The 13,907-nt window shown below is 51.1% G+C and overlaps 1 protein-coding gene across 5 annotated transcripts in view; it reads right to left on the bottom strand.

Moving 5' to 3' along the window:
* XDH (xanthine dehydrogenase) overlaps nucleotides 1-13,907 on the bottom strand; it is a 60,813-nt gene that overhangs the window by 38,058 nt on the left and 8,848 nt on the right. For 2 of the 5 annotated variants that reach the window (XR_004521850.1, XM_033838778.2), the window contains exons 4-11: nucleotides 12,941-13,049; nucleotides 9,601-9,727; nucleotides 8,586-8,647; nucleotides 5,270-5,338; nucleotides 4,866-4,955; nucleotides 3,692-3,833; nucleotides 1,307-1,399; nucleotides 571-722 (exon numbers count right to left, since the gene is read on the bottom strand). Coding sequence is in view for 4 of the 5 variants with exons in the window: in XM_033838778.2 (XP_033694669.1) it covers nucleotides 571-722; nucleotides 1,307-1,399; nucleotides 3,692-3,833; nucleotides 4,866-4,955; nucleotides 5,270-5,338; nucleotides 8,586-8,647; nucleotides 9,601-9,727; nucleotides 12,941-13,049 (844 nt within the window). In the remaining variant the exon portion in view is untranslated. Of the gene's footprint in view, nucleotides 1-570; nucleotides 723-1,306; nucleotides 1,400-3,130; nucleotides 3,656-3,691; nucleotides 3,834-4,865; nucleotides 4,956-5,269; nucleotides 5,339-8,585; nucleotides 8,648-9,600; nucleotides 9,728-12,940; nucleotides 13,050-13,907 lie in introns of those variants that run through there. The other 3 variants (XM_033838779.2, XM_033838780.2, XM_033838781.2) reach the window with 3 other exon arrangements.

Raw genomic sequence — 13,907 nt, 5'->3', positions numbered from 1 at the left:
GGCCAGCTTTTCTCCCAACTCCATCAACAACTGTGAGACTGAAATGGCGCCAGGTGTGAGAACGCCGTCTGCAAACCCAGAATCTGGGGGCTAGTCTGAAGACTTATTACAAACAGTCAAGAGGTGGGCCTCTCCCTCCTCTCAGGGGGTCTACCTCTGGTTCTCTCCCCAGCTCTGATAGGCAGTCCCCCTTCCTATTTCGGCTTCTCCCTAACTTATCTCTCATTCACCTGCTGGCAGCCTTGGCCAAGTCCAGGAAGAGGGGGGCAGGTGGCTCCAACCTCAGGGGTAAAGACTGAGTCACAGCGTGGGTGCTTCCAAGGGTGGCCCGCAGGCCACCTTCATCAGAAACACCTGTGGGGCTTGTTAAAACCTGACCCGTGGGCTCCACTCCAGACCTGCCGTCAGACGCTCTGAGGGTGGGGCCCAGGAATCTGCATTTTCAACAAACACCCCAGGCAATTCTAAGCACTTAAGTTTGACACCCATTGGGTCTGCAGCAGAGTCCAGACTAGCGCCCCTCGCCTTGCGATGAAAACGTGCATCCTGGGCCCCTAAATAGGGACTCACCGCCACAGACTTGACCTGCTTCCCGGCAAACCAGCGCAGCTGCTGCAGGACGCCTCTGAACACCTCTGTTTTCTGGGTGGGAAGCTTAGCAACTGCATCGAGCAGGGTCTTTTCCACAGAGTTCAGGGGGCAAGCGGCTCCGAAGGAGATACCTGGGAACACACGCTCGGAATGACAGCGATCCCCGTCACAGCTCGGAAAGCACTTCCGTACACAGCAGCCCCACTAAGGCTAAACCAGGATGCACATCCTTATATGGATGAGGAAATTAAGGCCCAGAGAGGTCAAGTGACCTACCCAATGCCACACAGCTAATAAAAGAGCCAGGACTCAACCCCAGGCCTGCTGACCCTACAACCAGAGTGCTCGTTTCTCTAAACCAGTGGTTCTCAACTCAATAAAATCAGATCTCTGAGGGTGAAGTCTTGGCATTTTTTTTAAAAAGCACCCCAAAACTCCCCCCACCTACCCCCTATTTCCATGAGCGATTCTAACATGCAGCCAGGATAGAGAACAACTACGGAGAATCCCAAGCCCCTTGCCCGCTGGCCCCTACCATGGATGCCCCGAGGAGGAGGGCACTGAGGGTGCCCGCCTTCCCCATGCAGGGCGGCTCCCAAAAATGCAGGCGGCAGCGGGAGCCAAAGAGGAGTCTTTCCTGGCACTCGCCATCCCCCCGCATGACCCACCTCCAGCGTCCCAGCCCCTCTGTGGGCTCAGGCAAACTTCCCCTTACCCTCCAGTCCATGCTCCACTGAATTCAGCTCAGGGATCCAGGTTGGGCAGATGATCACAGGAAACAGCTGATTCTTAAACTTCATCTCAATGCCTGGAGAGAAACAAGAAGCCTCAAGTTATAGGTCTGTTGTTTACCACCAGGGCATTTTCCCCCACCACCGCACACAGGACGGAGGACATATTCACGATCGTAACATGCTCCGTGGGTGACTTGGGGGTGATTAGGGGTGCAGTGGACAAGATGTGAGAGTAAGTGCAGTTTCCGCACAATCAGCCTGAAAGCTATGTCTTTCCCTCTCAAAAAAACCCATCAGAATTCAAATAAGATGAACTCGAATTCGTGTGTGTGGTGTGTGCGTGTGCGTGTGCGCATATGTGCGTGCGTGTTTAATCACAATACTAGAAAAAGGGCATGAAAATAAGTCAGGAACGCTTGTAAGCACTTTACATATTTTAACTCAATCCTCACAATAACACTATGAAATACTGTGACTTTCTCTATTTATAGATGAAGAAACTGAGGCACAGGGAGGTTAAGTTTCTTGCCCAAATTACACAGCTAAGAATGGCCATATTTCAGTACCGGAGCAATTATTAGAATTGGGATGTAATAGTAATATGATATGAAAGTTTAACATTCAGACAAAACAGGAAAATTGACTGAGGGAGAAAACTTCAAATTGGCCTCCCGGTCCCCAATATCTGTCTGAGTTCTTAAGGTGCATGGCTTGGTGGGACTGAATGTCTGTGTCTGGTTTCTGTCCTTCCGGTGAATCAAGTAAGCAACCTCTGCGAACAGACCTGCTTCTGTTCCTCAGACCCAGTTAGCACAGCACCTCTCCCAGCCCCGCCCACAGGGCTGTAGATGGAAAAGGGTAAGAAGGAAATGTCTGTGCATCACCCCCCGCCGCCGCCCCTTTCCGGTGCTGTTGAGGGTCTCTGAAGGGAGGCGCAGGCTTTGAGGAGTCTGGCCTGTTTGAACATCAGCTCGTAGGTCAAAGAATGCAGATGGAGGCACTAAGTGGCTCATTTTGATAAGGGGTTCTCTATGACCCACTTCCCCCGACATCATGGCAGTAGGTGGTTACACTGTGCGGAGTGTGTGTGAGGGAGGGAGGTAGAGCTGTGGTTCTCCATGACCCACCTCCCCCGACGTCATGGCGGTAGGTGGTTACACTGTGTGGAGTGCGTGTGAGGGAGGAGGTAGAGCTATGGCGTGGTCTTAAGCAATTATTTCTAACTTGGAGCTTATAATATCTTTGTGAATGCCTTTCTCTTAGAATCTAACTGAGCCCAGGACATTGTGTGACTCGTGGCGAGGAACATGTCATATACCCAAGGACCCCAAATATTCTTCCAGCCTGTCATTCTCCACCTTAATTCATGGGACCCTGGGCCCTTGGGTCATGGCTACACAGGCGAGCCATTGTGGTCATATCACCTGAGGCACGTCTCACAGGCCACCCTGCCATCCTGATGTGTCACATTACTGCAGCAGGGGACTCTGCACAGCACCTGTGCTCACAAGGGTGGCCCAGCTCAGCACTTCACCAGCACAGACCTGAGCCAGGCCCTCCTCTCTGTGGCTGAAGAACCAACCAGAACCCAGGGCTCGGGGGGTCCCTCCAGAGCCAGAGCCAGGAGTCCCCCACAAGCTGGACTTGGCTGCTTAAAAGCATGTCAAGTTCCCCCAAACCAGGGTTCCTCTGAGGCAGACCTCGGCTGTGCTACCATCCTCCCCTTGGATCCCCACTGGGCTTGGGTCCAGCCAAGTGGAAACGGGCCAGGCCAGGTTTATAAATGGATGGAGACGAGCACGGACCTGGGCACCTCTGCTCCTGTGTCTTCAAGGACCAAGCCCGAGAGCTGCACATCTGGTGTCTCCTTGACCTGTTCACGTGCTGCGGGCCTCAGGTCCCAGGTGGTGGTACCACACGGCAGGTGGCCACACTCATGGGCAACACAGCACAGTCACACTTGGACATCTCCTCTCCCTAGCCTTACCACATCACCCCCAGAAAAGGGAGGGCAAGAGAGTGACCTTTATGGAACCCCTAGTGTCAGTCAGGCACCGGCCCAGACACGTAAGCTACGTTGCTCCCTCCGCCTTTAGACTGGGAGACACTGAAGGGAAGGGGTCTGGTCCAGGTGATCTGGGTACCCCTGGCTCTCCCAGAGTACCCAGCGCAGAGCAGGCTCCCTGTCAGTGCTTACGGAGAACAGTCAGCAAGGAGTTCAGTTAGTACTCAGGACAACCCTTAGAGGAGGTGTTACTACTCCACATATGAAATGGGGAAGTGAGGGCAAAAGAGGACACACAGAGGACACACAGCCACAGGGGCTGAACTGGGCAGACTGGCCCAGGGCCACCCCACGCCCTTACCAATCTCCGTGTTCCCCACCACCAGCCTGGCCTCAGGGTACTGCGCTTTGAGGTCCAGCAGCTCGTTCAGGGCCGAGGCCTGGATCCAGGTCACACGCTCCCCTTCAAAACGCAGCTGCTTCAGCGGAATGTCTTTCAGCCTCTGGAAAATGAAGTTTTCTTACTGTGCTGCCTCTTCCTCCCCACTGCCATTCCCAGGGCCATTGCTTTAAGTTTGCAAGGGGATCAACTCTACTATGGATTTGTTTAATACTGAATTCAGATGGAAAATGCATGTCAGGGGAGAAGGGAGGGAGGACACCAAGTATCGAGGCAGGAATTACGTTGCAGCTCTTTTATAGACATTATGTCACTTAGTCTTCAGAAGATCTCAGTGAAGGAGGCACTGTTAGTCTCATCTTTTACAGGTGAAGGAGGAAGCTGAGGATCAAGGTTATGGGACCTACTGAAGGTCACTGTCTCCAGGAGGTACGGGAGGCGGATCAGAAGGGAATGCAATGGAAGGTTGGCTCTAGAGCATGAGGGGTGATGCGGGGCTGAGAGGGAAAACCCCCAAATCAAACTGATGGTTTTTCAAGGTTTCACAGAGAAAGATATGCTGGCGGTCTGCTGCAAAGCCGTTCCTTCTGGCCTGCTGAATTCCTAAAGCAGCCTTCGTGAGCTCGCCACCCCCTGAGAAATCTGCACTTGAGAGTGGCTTGATTATTATTATTATTTTGGTCATGATGTTGGAGTGAAGGAGCAGAATCATCGAGGTGAGAAAGTAGGCGTGAGAGGTGTCCTTAAGACATGGCTGCAGGCCATGGACTGTGTCCTTTGAACACAGCTCTCTTTGTTTGTTTGTTTCGTACATGAATGGACTGCTAACAGATAGAAGAATGGATTGCTTGAGGGCTTATACATGAGATTTAGCCAGGAGGTCACCAAATACTTCTGGAGCTCCTGTTACTGTACACAGTGTGCCAAAGGGATCCACTCCCTCAGAGTGACACGTGTGAGAAGGAGAGAAGTGTGGGTCCCTGTGGGAGTATGTGGCACAGGGACTTGACGTTTGGGTGTCAGAGAAAGGAAGGGAAATTCAGGCTGAAACCTACAGGACAAGGAGGACACAAAGGCCCCAGTGGGTACGAGTGGGACCCAACAGGTCTCCAGGGGCTCATGGGGCATCACCTACCAGCAACTCTGGGGGGAAGATGGGTTCCTGGGTGGGATCCAGGGGCATGAATTCCTCTGGGTTGAATAAAGATGGCGAGAGAGTGACCTGCTGGAAAAGGGGACAGATGAGTGATACACTGTCCCCTCCTTTAAAATGCCCCATAGGGCTGGCCTAGCCCTCTGTCCAAGCGAGCTCATCCACAGACCCCAGCAGGCTGGTGGAGGAGCTGGTATCTCCTGGGAAGAAGGGACAAGGGGTCTTGACAGAGGATCCAGGGCTAATGTACACATTCACCACTCTCGTGGCTGGGGCGTAACCGTTTCCTCTTCCAGCCACCACTGCCCAGAGTGTGGAGAGAGCCCACTGGCTCCTCTGATCTGAGGTTGGCCCTCAGGCTTCCAGGCTGAAAAGGATCCACTTACCTCGTGGTCTTTCTTCTGGTTCATGCAGCAGTTTGGGTTGTTCCCATTTCCTCCACAGCATCCACCATCCTAGAGAGATGACCAACATTCACACAAAGATATTTGCAAAGAGTTTTCACAGAAGCTAAAGAACCTAGATGATTACTATCAAATGAAATCTGGGTATGATGCCTATTCCAGCATCAAAAGGAACAGCAGATGCCCCACCCCGTCCCACTTGCCTCTGCAGAGGAAAGGCCTCTGGTTTAACTACTTTCACTCCGTTAACGTAGATTAAATAACTTGAGAATAAACAAACAGGACCTCTCCTGGAAGCAGCAGGGACATTTAATTATGAGAAAATTTCTCCATAAAAGCTAGTCCTATTTTATCAAATCATCTCTTTGTGCCCACATTCCTCTTCAGTACTGCTTCCTGAGGAGGCCTTCGTTCCCCGACCAGGGATCGAACCTGTGTCCCCTGCACGGGAAGCACAGAGTCTTAACCACTGGACCACTAGGGAAGCCCCTCATGCCTCTACTTCTAAACCATCAAGTTCTATGGGAATGGGCTGGGCGCCTCCCAGGCTGGAGTCTTTGGGGGGCTGCTGCCAAAGACGTTCAGGACCAGCGGTGTGCCCGGCCAGTGTGCCTGATGGCCTTCCCATGCCTTCTCAGGCACTTCTCGCCAGAAAGCTCACTCTTTATTCCTCACTGCAGGCCTGTTCTGGAGGATATGTACAGGTCTGATGACTCATCACCTATGGGGAAAGGACTTGCTCTTGGGGTGCCAATGGCAGAGCACAGAATAGAGCCCAGATTGCTACCTCCCAAAACCAATGCACTGAAGGTGGGGAAGGGTGTGTTCACCTGACTGATCTAGCCCAAGGAGGCAGGAGTCTCAGCTCAGAGCCCCAGAAGACACTACAGAATCGTGGAGTTGTGCTAAGAGGCAGAAGTGGGGGAACTCCCAGGCATAGACCTAGACACATTTCCAGGGCAGCCATTCCTGGGGGAGCAGGCTGGGAGTAGCCCTTCCTTACGTGAATCATGGAAGACATCATTCATGCCGACATTTCCCAAAGGGTGAGTCACCACCCACCAGTGTCCCCGAGGAAGTTCTCAGAGGGCCAAGGAGGCCGAAGGTGTAGCCTCTGAGAACGTGCGAGCACTGTCAGACTTGCCTCCACCCCCCTGCACGTGCTGCCCTGCGTGCAGACCCCTCTTGCATTCACTGCTTTGCCACTGGATCTCAGAGCGGCTCGGTCTATCTTACACCGCCACACCACCACCTTGCCCTTCCCCTCTGAATCTGGACAGAACGGAGAGGGCCTCTTCGCATCTCTCTTTTTGGAGGAGTGATGTGGAAAATTACCAGGCCCTGCGTACAGTGAGACAACAGCCTCCCTCACCTGGTCCTTGCGGGGAAGGATATATTTCACAAAAGTGGATTATTCAGATAATGAAAGTGTCAGCGCTTTCTTACTTAGATCTTTTTCCTTGATAATTCATTGATGTGTTTATGACATAAATTACTGTAACGTACAATCATGTGTCACTGCCCTCGAGGCCTACTGCGGCTAGATAAGGCTAGGGTTTTTCCCCAGAGAGATTTCCACTTTCCTCAGTAGGCTAAAACTGCTGGGCTTATTTTTACGGTGCCCCCATTTCCTTCCTTGCTGCTAGGTGAATGCTGTCATTTCCTGCTGTCAGCAGGCTGCCTCGCTATAGCACGCTCTTCTCACCCTCTTCCGGTGTGTGCTATGGCCATGAAAACTAGAGAGACGAGCTTTTTAGAACTGTGTGTAAGGTAACAATTAAAAGGCTCTGAACGAAGGCCTTGGGGGCCTCCAGGGAGTAACATGCATGAGCTTCTGAGCACCTTCTGCGAGCCAGTCGTTTTGCCTGCTTGGAGGACCCAGCTCTACTCTGCCAGGCAGCTGGAGTGAAGGGGGCGCAGCTCACCTCCTCCCATGGTGTCACAACAGACTCAGGAACTGTGTAAATGATGATAAAACTCTGACCCACAGAAGGAGTATAATTGTCAGCTACACTCAAAAGCCCTTCTCTCTGGAGAAACTAGGAGAGCTGGTCAGATTGTATTTCTTTGAGAAGCCTCCTATGAAATAAGTACATGCACAAGATGAACAATCCCTGCTTCTCAGGGAAGCCTAAGCAATACATGAAGATCAAATATGGGTAATGGAAAAAATGTACCAGCATCATAATTTATGTTGCCATTTACTGAAAATGTCAGGTGTGCCAGGCATTGTCCTAAGAGCTTTACAAGAAGTCCTTTCCACAAGCACTGTAAGGTAGGTATTATTACAATCCCCATTTTAGAAACAAGGAAATTTGCCCAATATCATGCATCAGTTAAGTGATGGAATGGGATTTGAACCCAGGTCTGCAGATTCTGAATCTAAGCTTTCAATCATTTTCATTTAAATCCGTACCTCCTGGTTCCTCATCATCAACAGCATTCACCAGGATGTGGCATTTTCCATCCTTAGAGGCTCCACCTCCATCTCCACCCTTTTGGACTATTTGGACACAATACTCCTTTTTGTACTGTACCAACTCTAACAGTCAGTGAAAGGCACGGGAGTCTGTGACTCTCCCCTTAACCCAGAATCAAATTGAGACGAGACAGTTTGATTGGAGTCAGGATCAACTTGACCCAGCTGGGAAATCAGGTAAAATCTGGGGAGATTAAGCCAAGAAAGGAGAAGCCAGTCCCCCGTCCTCCTTGCCAGATGACAGGCGTGTGTCTGCATTTATGTAACCAATGCCCATGCACCCCAGCTGTGGTTTCTCACGCAGAGGAATATGAACACTGCAGGGGTTCACACACTGTCTGAAGCTCTAATTAGCAGTTTCATAAGCCCAGCAGAGTGCCAGCTGCAGAAAGCAGCGGGGACAGGAAAGGAGGAGGGACTCGAGTGCTAAGTCAGGCTGGGTTGTTATTAAATGCCACGTTCAGCACCTGTGCCAGGGGTTGAGCATGCCGGTCACCAAGGAAGGATGCCAAGCCCGAATGCCCTGGAGAAAATTAGCTCTTAGGCAGCATGTCCCTTCCAGTAACCAGTTCTCCAGGCCTTCCCTGGAAGAAAAGTCTCCGTGCTATTGATGAGAACCACCACCTCCCTCCAACCCCCAGAATAAGAACGGCACAGCCCAACGCCCTTGCCAGGTACCTGCGGCAGAAGGACCCGCCAGCTGGCCACATGATCATTTTTCTCTGTAACCCAGAGGCCCATGGCATCCCTCCCAGCTGTGATTCCTGAGTATTGCTGCTTCAGGAGCAGGGCCACTGCTGTCCCAGGGCCCCAACTTACCTTGGCGAAAGTCCGGAAGCCCTGGAGGATGGGTCTGTAGCCTGTACAACGGCACAGGTTTCCTGTGGGCCAAGGAAAAAGCTGCAGTGTCAGCGCAGGCCCCGGAGCAGCTAAGGGGTTTGTGGCTTTGCTCCCAGCTCAGTTAAATGCTCTCTTTACATATTCTATTTTCTTTGCTTGGAATGACCCTCCTCCTGCTTGTACCCCTGACTTCAAAACATCTACCACTTCTTCCAGGAAGCCTTGCTAGAATGCCTAGACTGAATCAGGTGCTCCTCCTAAGTCCTCCCATGGTGCCTAGTCATAGCTTTATCAGTGAGCTTATCAAACTACATTATAAGCTCTCTTCCCCTTCAGAGTACAACCTCCTTGAGAGGAGGGACTGTGTCTTTCATCCCTGTGTCCCCTGTACCCTGTATTGTGCCTGACATATGATAGGACTTCATATAACTGACTGAATAAATGATGCATTAAAATGGATTGAATGAGTGGGGAGCGTTCTCTACTCAATTCAGAGGAACAGATACCAGGCCCAACCATCTGGGCCCATTCACACAAGGCAAAGTGGGAAGCCAGTCCCTGCTCAAGGCTCAGAGTCATGGCGTCCTTCCTCATAGGTGGCCCTTGCCCTGCAGAACCCTGCTCTGAGGAAGCAGCAAGGGAAGACGCCATGTCATTAGCTTCTGTGCGGTTTCCCAGACGATCTCCTCCCACTCCGGCCACTCATGGCTACCCCACCCTAGCACAGGGTGAGAGCAGAAGACACCTCAGGAAGATGAACACTAAGGCAGGAGACCCCAGAAGGTCTCCAAACCACCCAAGTGTTCTTCCAATTAAGAAAGCACCACCCTTCCAGTCAATCGTAACCAACAGGGTGGGATGGCCTGAGCCTTTCCCTCAAAAGGCGGTGCCTGGAACTCCTACTCCACGCCTGGCATCCACTCTGGCCCTGCCCTGCCCTCCTCAGAGCCCCGCTTGCCACTCCACCTCCCAGGCCCTGCCTCAAGGCCCATACCCTGGAAGGCATCCTCGATCTCCTCAACAGTGGGCTCGGGCTGGTTCCGAAGCAGCGTGTACATGCTCATGACGATGCCGGGGGTGCAGAACCCACACTGGGAGCCGTGGCTTTTGGCGATTCTCTCCTAAAAGGGGCAGATGACGTAGACACCTGTGTTGCAGAACCCCTCCCAGGCTCCCTCGCGACTCAGCTGGAGCCAGCCCATGTCGACAGGCAGCGTAGGGTAGCAGGCCGCGTGAAGTCAAATCGTAGTGCTGCCACTTCCCAGCTGTGACCTTGGCCAGTTACCAAGCCTCACTAAGCCTTGTCTATATGTTTAGGACCATCCTAGCACTTAGAGGATTCAGTGAGATCATTCACGTAAAACTCTTAACATCATCCCTGGCATAGAGGAAGGAGTCAACCCATGGAGTTATTAATAGGACAGCCCCCTCAAAGAACAACGACTGTTAAAGCCAGAGGGGCTTCTCACCCTTCATTCCCTTCAATAGAGAGAGGAGGAAGCCGGCTCAGAGATTTAAGACACGTATGCAAGATCACACATGGTGAATGCTAGCGCTGTGTCAGGTTCTTCTAACTACACTACCCCACAATCCAAAATCAACCAAATGAATTCATTTTATTCCAAATTAGAATGCTGCTGTATTCTTATGTGAAGGCAATCCTTGAAGTCCAAAGGGTGGGGACTTAAGAATTGGGAAATGTGTGATATAGAATTCACTAAAAGCATTGAACGTCACAGAATTTTCATTCAAACCTGCAAGATTTTTATTACAAGGAGATTCTCCTCATCTACACTAGTTTTTAATCTCTGGGAATCTCTCTTGGAACTTACATTAAGTAAAATTGCTAGAATGTTGTATCCCCAGTGCCTAGCATGGCTAGTCATTCATTTGACAGATATTTACTGAGAAACTATTATGTGCCAGGAGTGGTAAAGGCACTGGGGACAGAGAGTGAAGAAGAGAGATGAGGTTCCTGGTCTCATGAAGCTCATATCCTAGTAGGGGAAATACTGACAAAAACAAAGAAGAAAATTTGAGGTGGAGGTCAGTGCTCTGTAGAGAATTAGTACAAGAGGACATGACCCAGACTGACTAGTGGCTATTTGGAGTGGTTAGAAAAGCCACTCTGAAAAAGTGACCTTCCAGTTGAACTTAATGACGTAATTTGGAGCAGGGAAGGGTGTATCCCAGGCAGAGGGAACAGCGAGTGCAAAGGCTCTGAGCACAGGCAGTGCGAAAGTCTGATGCGCTAGAGCTGCTGAAAGGCCAGGGTGGATGGAATCCTGGGACAAGGGATGTCAGCTCGGGGAACAGGCAGCGGCCAGTCCATGCAACTCTTCATAAACCAGGGTTAGGGATCTGGATGGTTATTCTGGGTGTGATGATGAGAGGGCTTTAAGGGGAATTTCAGCAGGGCTTGGTATGATCGAATTTGTGTTTTTAAAGAATCACTCTAGCTGCTGGGCAGGGAATAGCTGTAGGGGCAAGAGAAGAAACAGGGGAACAGGACACTAAAGTGGCCTAGGCAAGAGGGGATAGTGACTTGAACCAAACATTAATGGGGGAAACAGAGGAAAAAAATGAAGATTTCATTGTAAAGTTTGGAGGTAGAGTAGTTACTACTTCTGGATGGATTGGGTGTGGTGTATCAGAGAAAGAATCATAGGTGACTCCTAGATTTTTATCTTGAGCAATTGGGTGGATGCTTTTGCCACTGACTCAGACGGAGGAAGACCAGGGAAGAAAGAAGTTGGGGGGAAAATAGGGTTTTGTTAAGTTTGAGATTAGACATCCATCTAGCGATTGGAAAGGCAGCTGGAAAGAGGAGTCTGGTCTCTGAGGAGAGGTCGAAACTGAAGATACAAAGATGATGCATTCACATGTAGATGGCATTAAACTCACCTCAGGAGAGTGTGAAGGCGGAGAAGAGATGGGGCCCAGGCCAGAGCCCAGGGTGCGGCAGCAATTAGGCACTGAGCCGAGGAAGAGCTGTACATGGTGCAAGCATGGATGTAGGAGGAAAATGAGGGAAGTGTGGTGTCGTAGAAGCCAAGAGAAAAACATAAATGGACAAGAGGAAGTGGAATCTACAGCTTATCTGGAGCCAGAAGAAGTACATCAGGAATAAGGATCTATTCCATTGGAAAGAGAGGGTTTTCGCCTCATTGTACGGATACGATCCCTGTGTTTAAATGGTTCATTCTTTCTTTCATCTATGTTTCAAAGAAAAGTACAAGCCCTCATTAATCTTCTCACATCCGCTCCAGGTTGGACAAGTTTAGTAATCTGCCCTTTTCCTGCCTAGGAAGCAAAGACATGGCAGTGAAGCAATACCACCCCACCGCGCTCTGACCCCACATGACTGGCCCAAGATGCTCCCTCCAGGGAGTATAATTAGTTTGCTAATTATACGTAGTTTGCTAATATGTAATTAGTTTGTATAGCATAATTATAATATATAATAGTATAATTAGTTTGCTAATTATATAACCGGCGATCCTGACTCCAGACTCACATAAGGGGCACAAGGGTGGCAGGATCTGAATGACACGGTCAAGGGAAGATTAAGAAAAGGGCCTGGCTCAGGCACCTTCCATGATGCAATCTCCTAAGGACCTCCTGCCTCAGTTTCCCTAAACGTAAGCACCAGGAACAGTGGCTTTTCCTTCCCACTGTGCTCTGCTCCCACATGGGCTCCATTCCACCTTGTCTACGAGCATCCTTTCTCTCTCCACAAACCCCTCAGACTACTGCCCACTCCTCCCCAAAGTGTTCCCAATTTCGCTTCATCCTCAGGTGCCTGGTACCATCAGGGAGAAAGCACTGGTCAGACACCCATGTGTCTCTGTTCTCTGACTCAGCCCTTGCTAACCTCCCTTTTAATGAGCCCATGTCTATAGGATCCATGGGTGAAAGGTGAGAGGTGCAATGAAATTACCACTGGAGGGAGCAGGGAGTAGGTGGGCTTTTTATCAAGGGGCGCAGAGCATTTGGAATCTTCAGTCTGAGACGGCAAGGGGGCTTCCTAAGCACGCTCGGGCACAAGGTGAGGAAGTCCCCCTGCCCCTCCTCCTCCAGCTCTGACACAGCTGGACTTACAGCCGCCAGATCCAGTTGACCTCTTCCCATGGGGCATGCAATGTCACCATCCACCCAGACACAGGAGGGAGCTCCAGGCTCGGGTGCCTCCACTTCCTGCCTCACAGCCACCCCCTCACCTCCACGAGGATCTGGGGAGGTGGCTGGGCCAGAATGCCGCCTTTGCCCGGGAAGTGACACTCAGCCCAACGACCCAGAGCAAGTCTGCAGCCTTGGTCAGAGCCTCTGGTTACCTGCACAGGATGCAGCCTCGTCTTGGTACTTCCGATTCCTTCCACAGTTGTCACGGCAACATGGTGCAAGGAGCAAATGGGGGCCAGGCAGGCATTGGCAGAAAAGTGACTGGAACCCAAATTAAGGTCATTCCATCGACCACTCAGGTCATCAGAGCAGACCTGGGTGCAGGGTCTGGGAGATCTGTGATGCCTGTGTCACTTCTCTTCACTCTATAGTATGTTCTTGTCTTTTCTACAGGTGTCCTCACCTCTCTACCCAAGACTCTGCGCCCGAGCCCCTCCAGCGTCCTGTGGAGTCACACATCGGTGCGCCCTAGGCCTCTGAGCTGGAGCACGGGAGCCAGGGTCACTTTCAGCTGCCTCTTAGCCTGACACTGGAGGCTGAGTCAAGAGGAAGCTTCTGGCAGTTTCCAGGCCCAAAGTGTGCTCCTCTCTCTGCAGGGCCCGTCCTTAGCCACTTCAATTTCAGAACCTCCTGTCACTTTTGCTTCTCTGCTTTCACTCACCTCCATTTCTCCCATTCCTCTGTGGGGAGAGGGAGGGGAAACCCCCAGGTGGCATGGGACACCAACCCCTTAGAAATAGCTTCCCCACATCTATCCCTTTATTCATTACTCATTCACTCATACAGACAACATCAGTTACTGAAGGCCAACCAAGTGCCAGGCACCCTGCCGAGGGCTGAGGAAATAAAGGTGAATAAGATGGAATCTCTGTCCTCTAATAGCTTGCCTTCAACTCAGGAAAACAGAAGCCAGTGTGAAGATGAAATTGAAATATTTTATGGTAAGTGTTTCAGGAGGGCTAGGCACAGGGCACCATGGCACCAGCAGAGACAAGGGGCACCTAACCCAGTCTTGGGAGGTCAAGGAAGGCTTCCTAGAGGAGGTGATATTTTGCCCAGTCCTAAAGTGCTAGTAAGAGATAGCCAGGTAGAGAAGTCCTTGAGAAAAGGACATTCAAG

Source organism: Tursiops truncatus, chromosome 14 (assembly GCF_011762595.2).
Source record: "Tursiops truncatus isolate mTurTru1 chromosome 14, mTurTru1.mat.Y, whole genome shotgun sequence".
Classification (NCBI taxonomy): Eukaryota; Metazoa; Chordata; class Mammalia; order Artiodactyla; family Delphinidae; genus Tursiops; species Tursiops truncatus.
The sequence above is the reverse complement of the archived record's forward strand: the minus strand, read 5'-3'. Positions and strand labels throughout refer to the sequence as shown.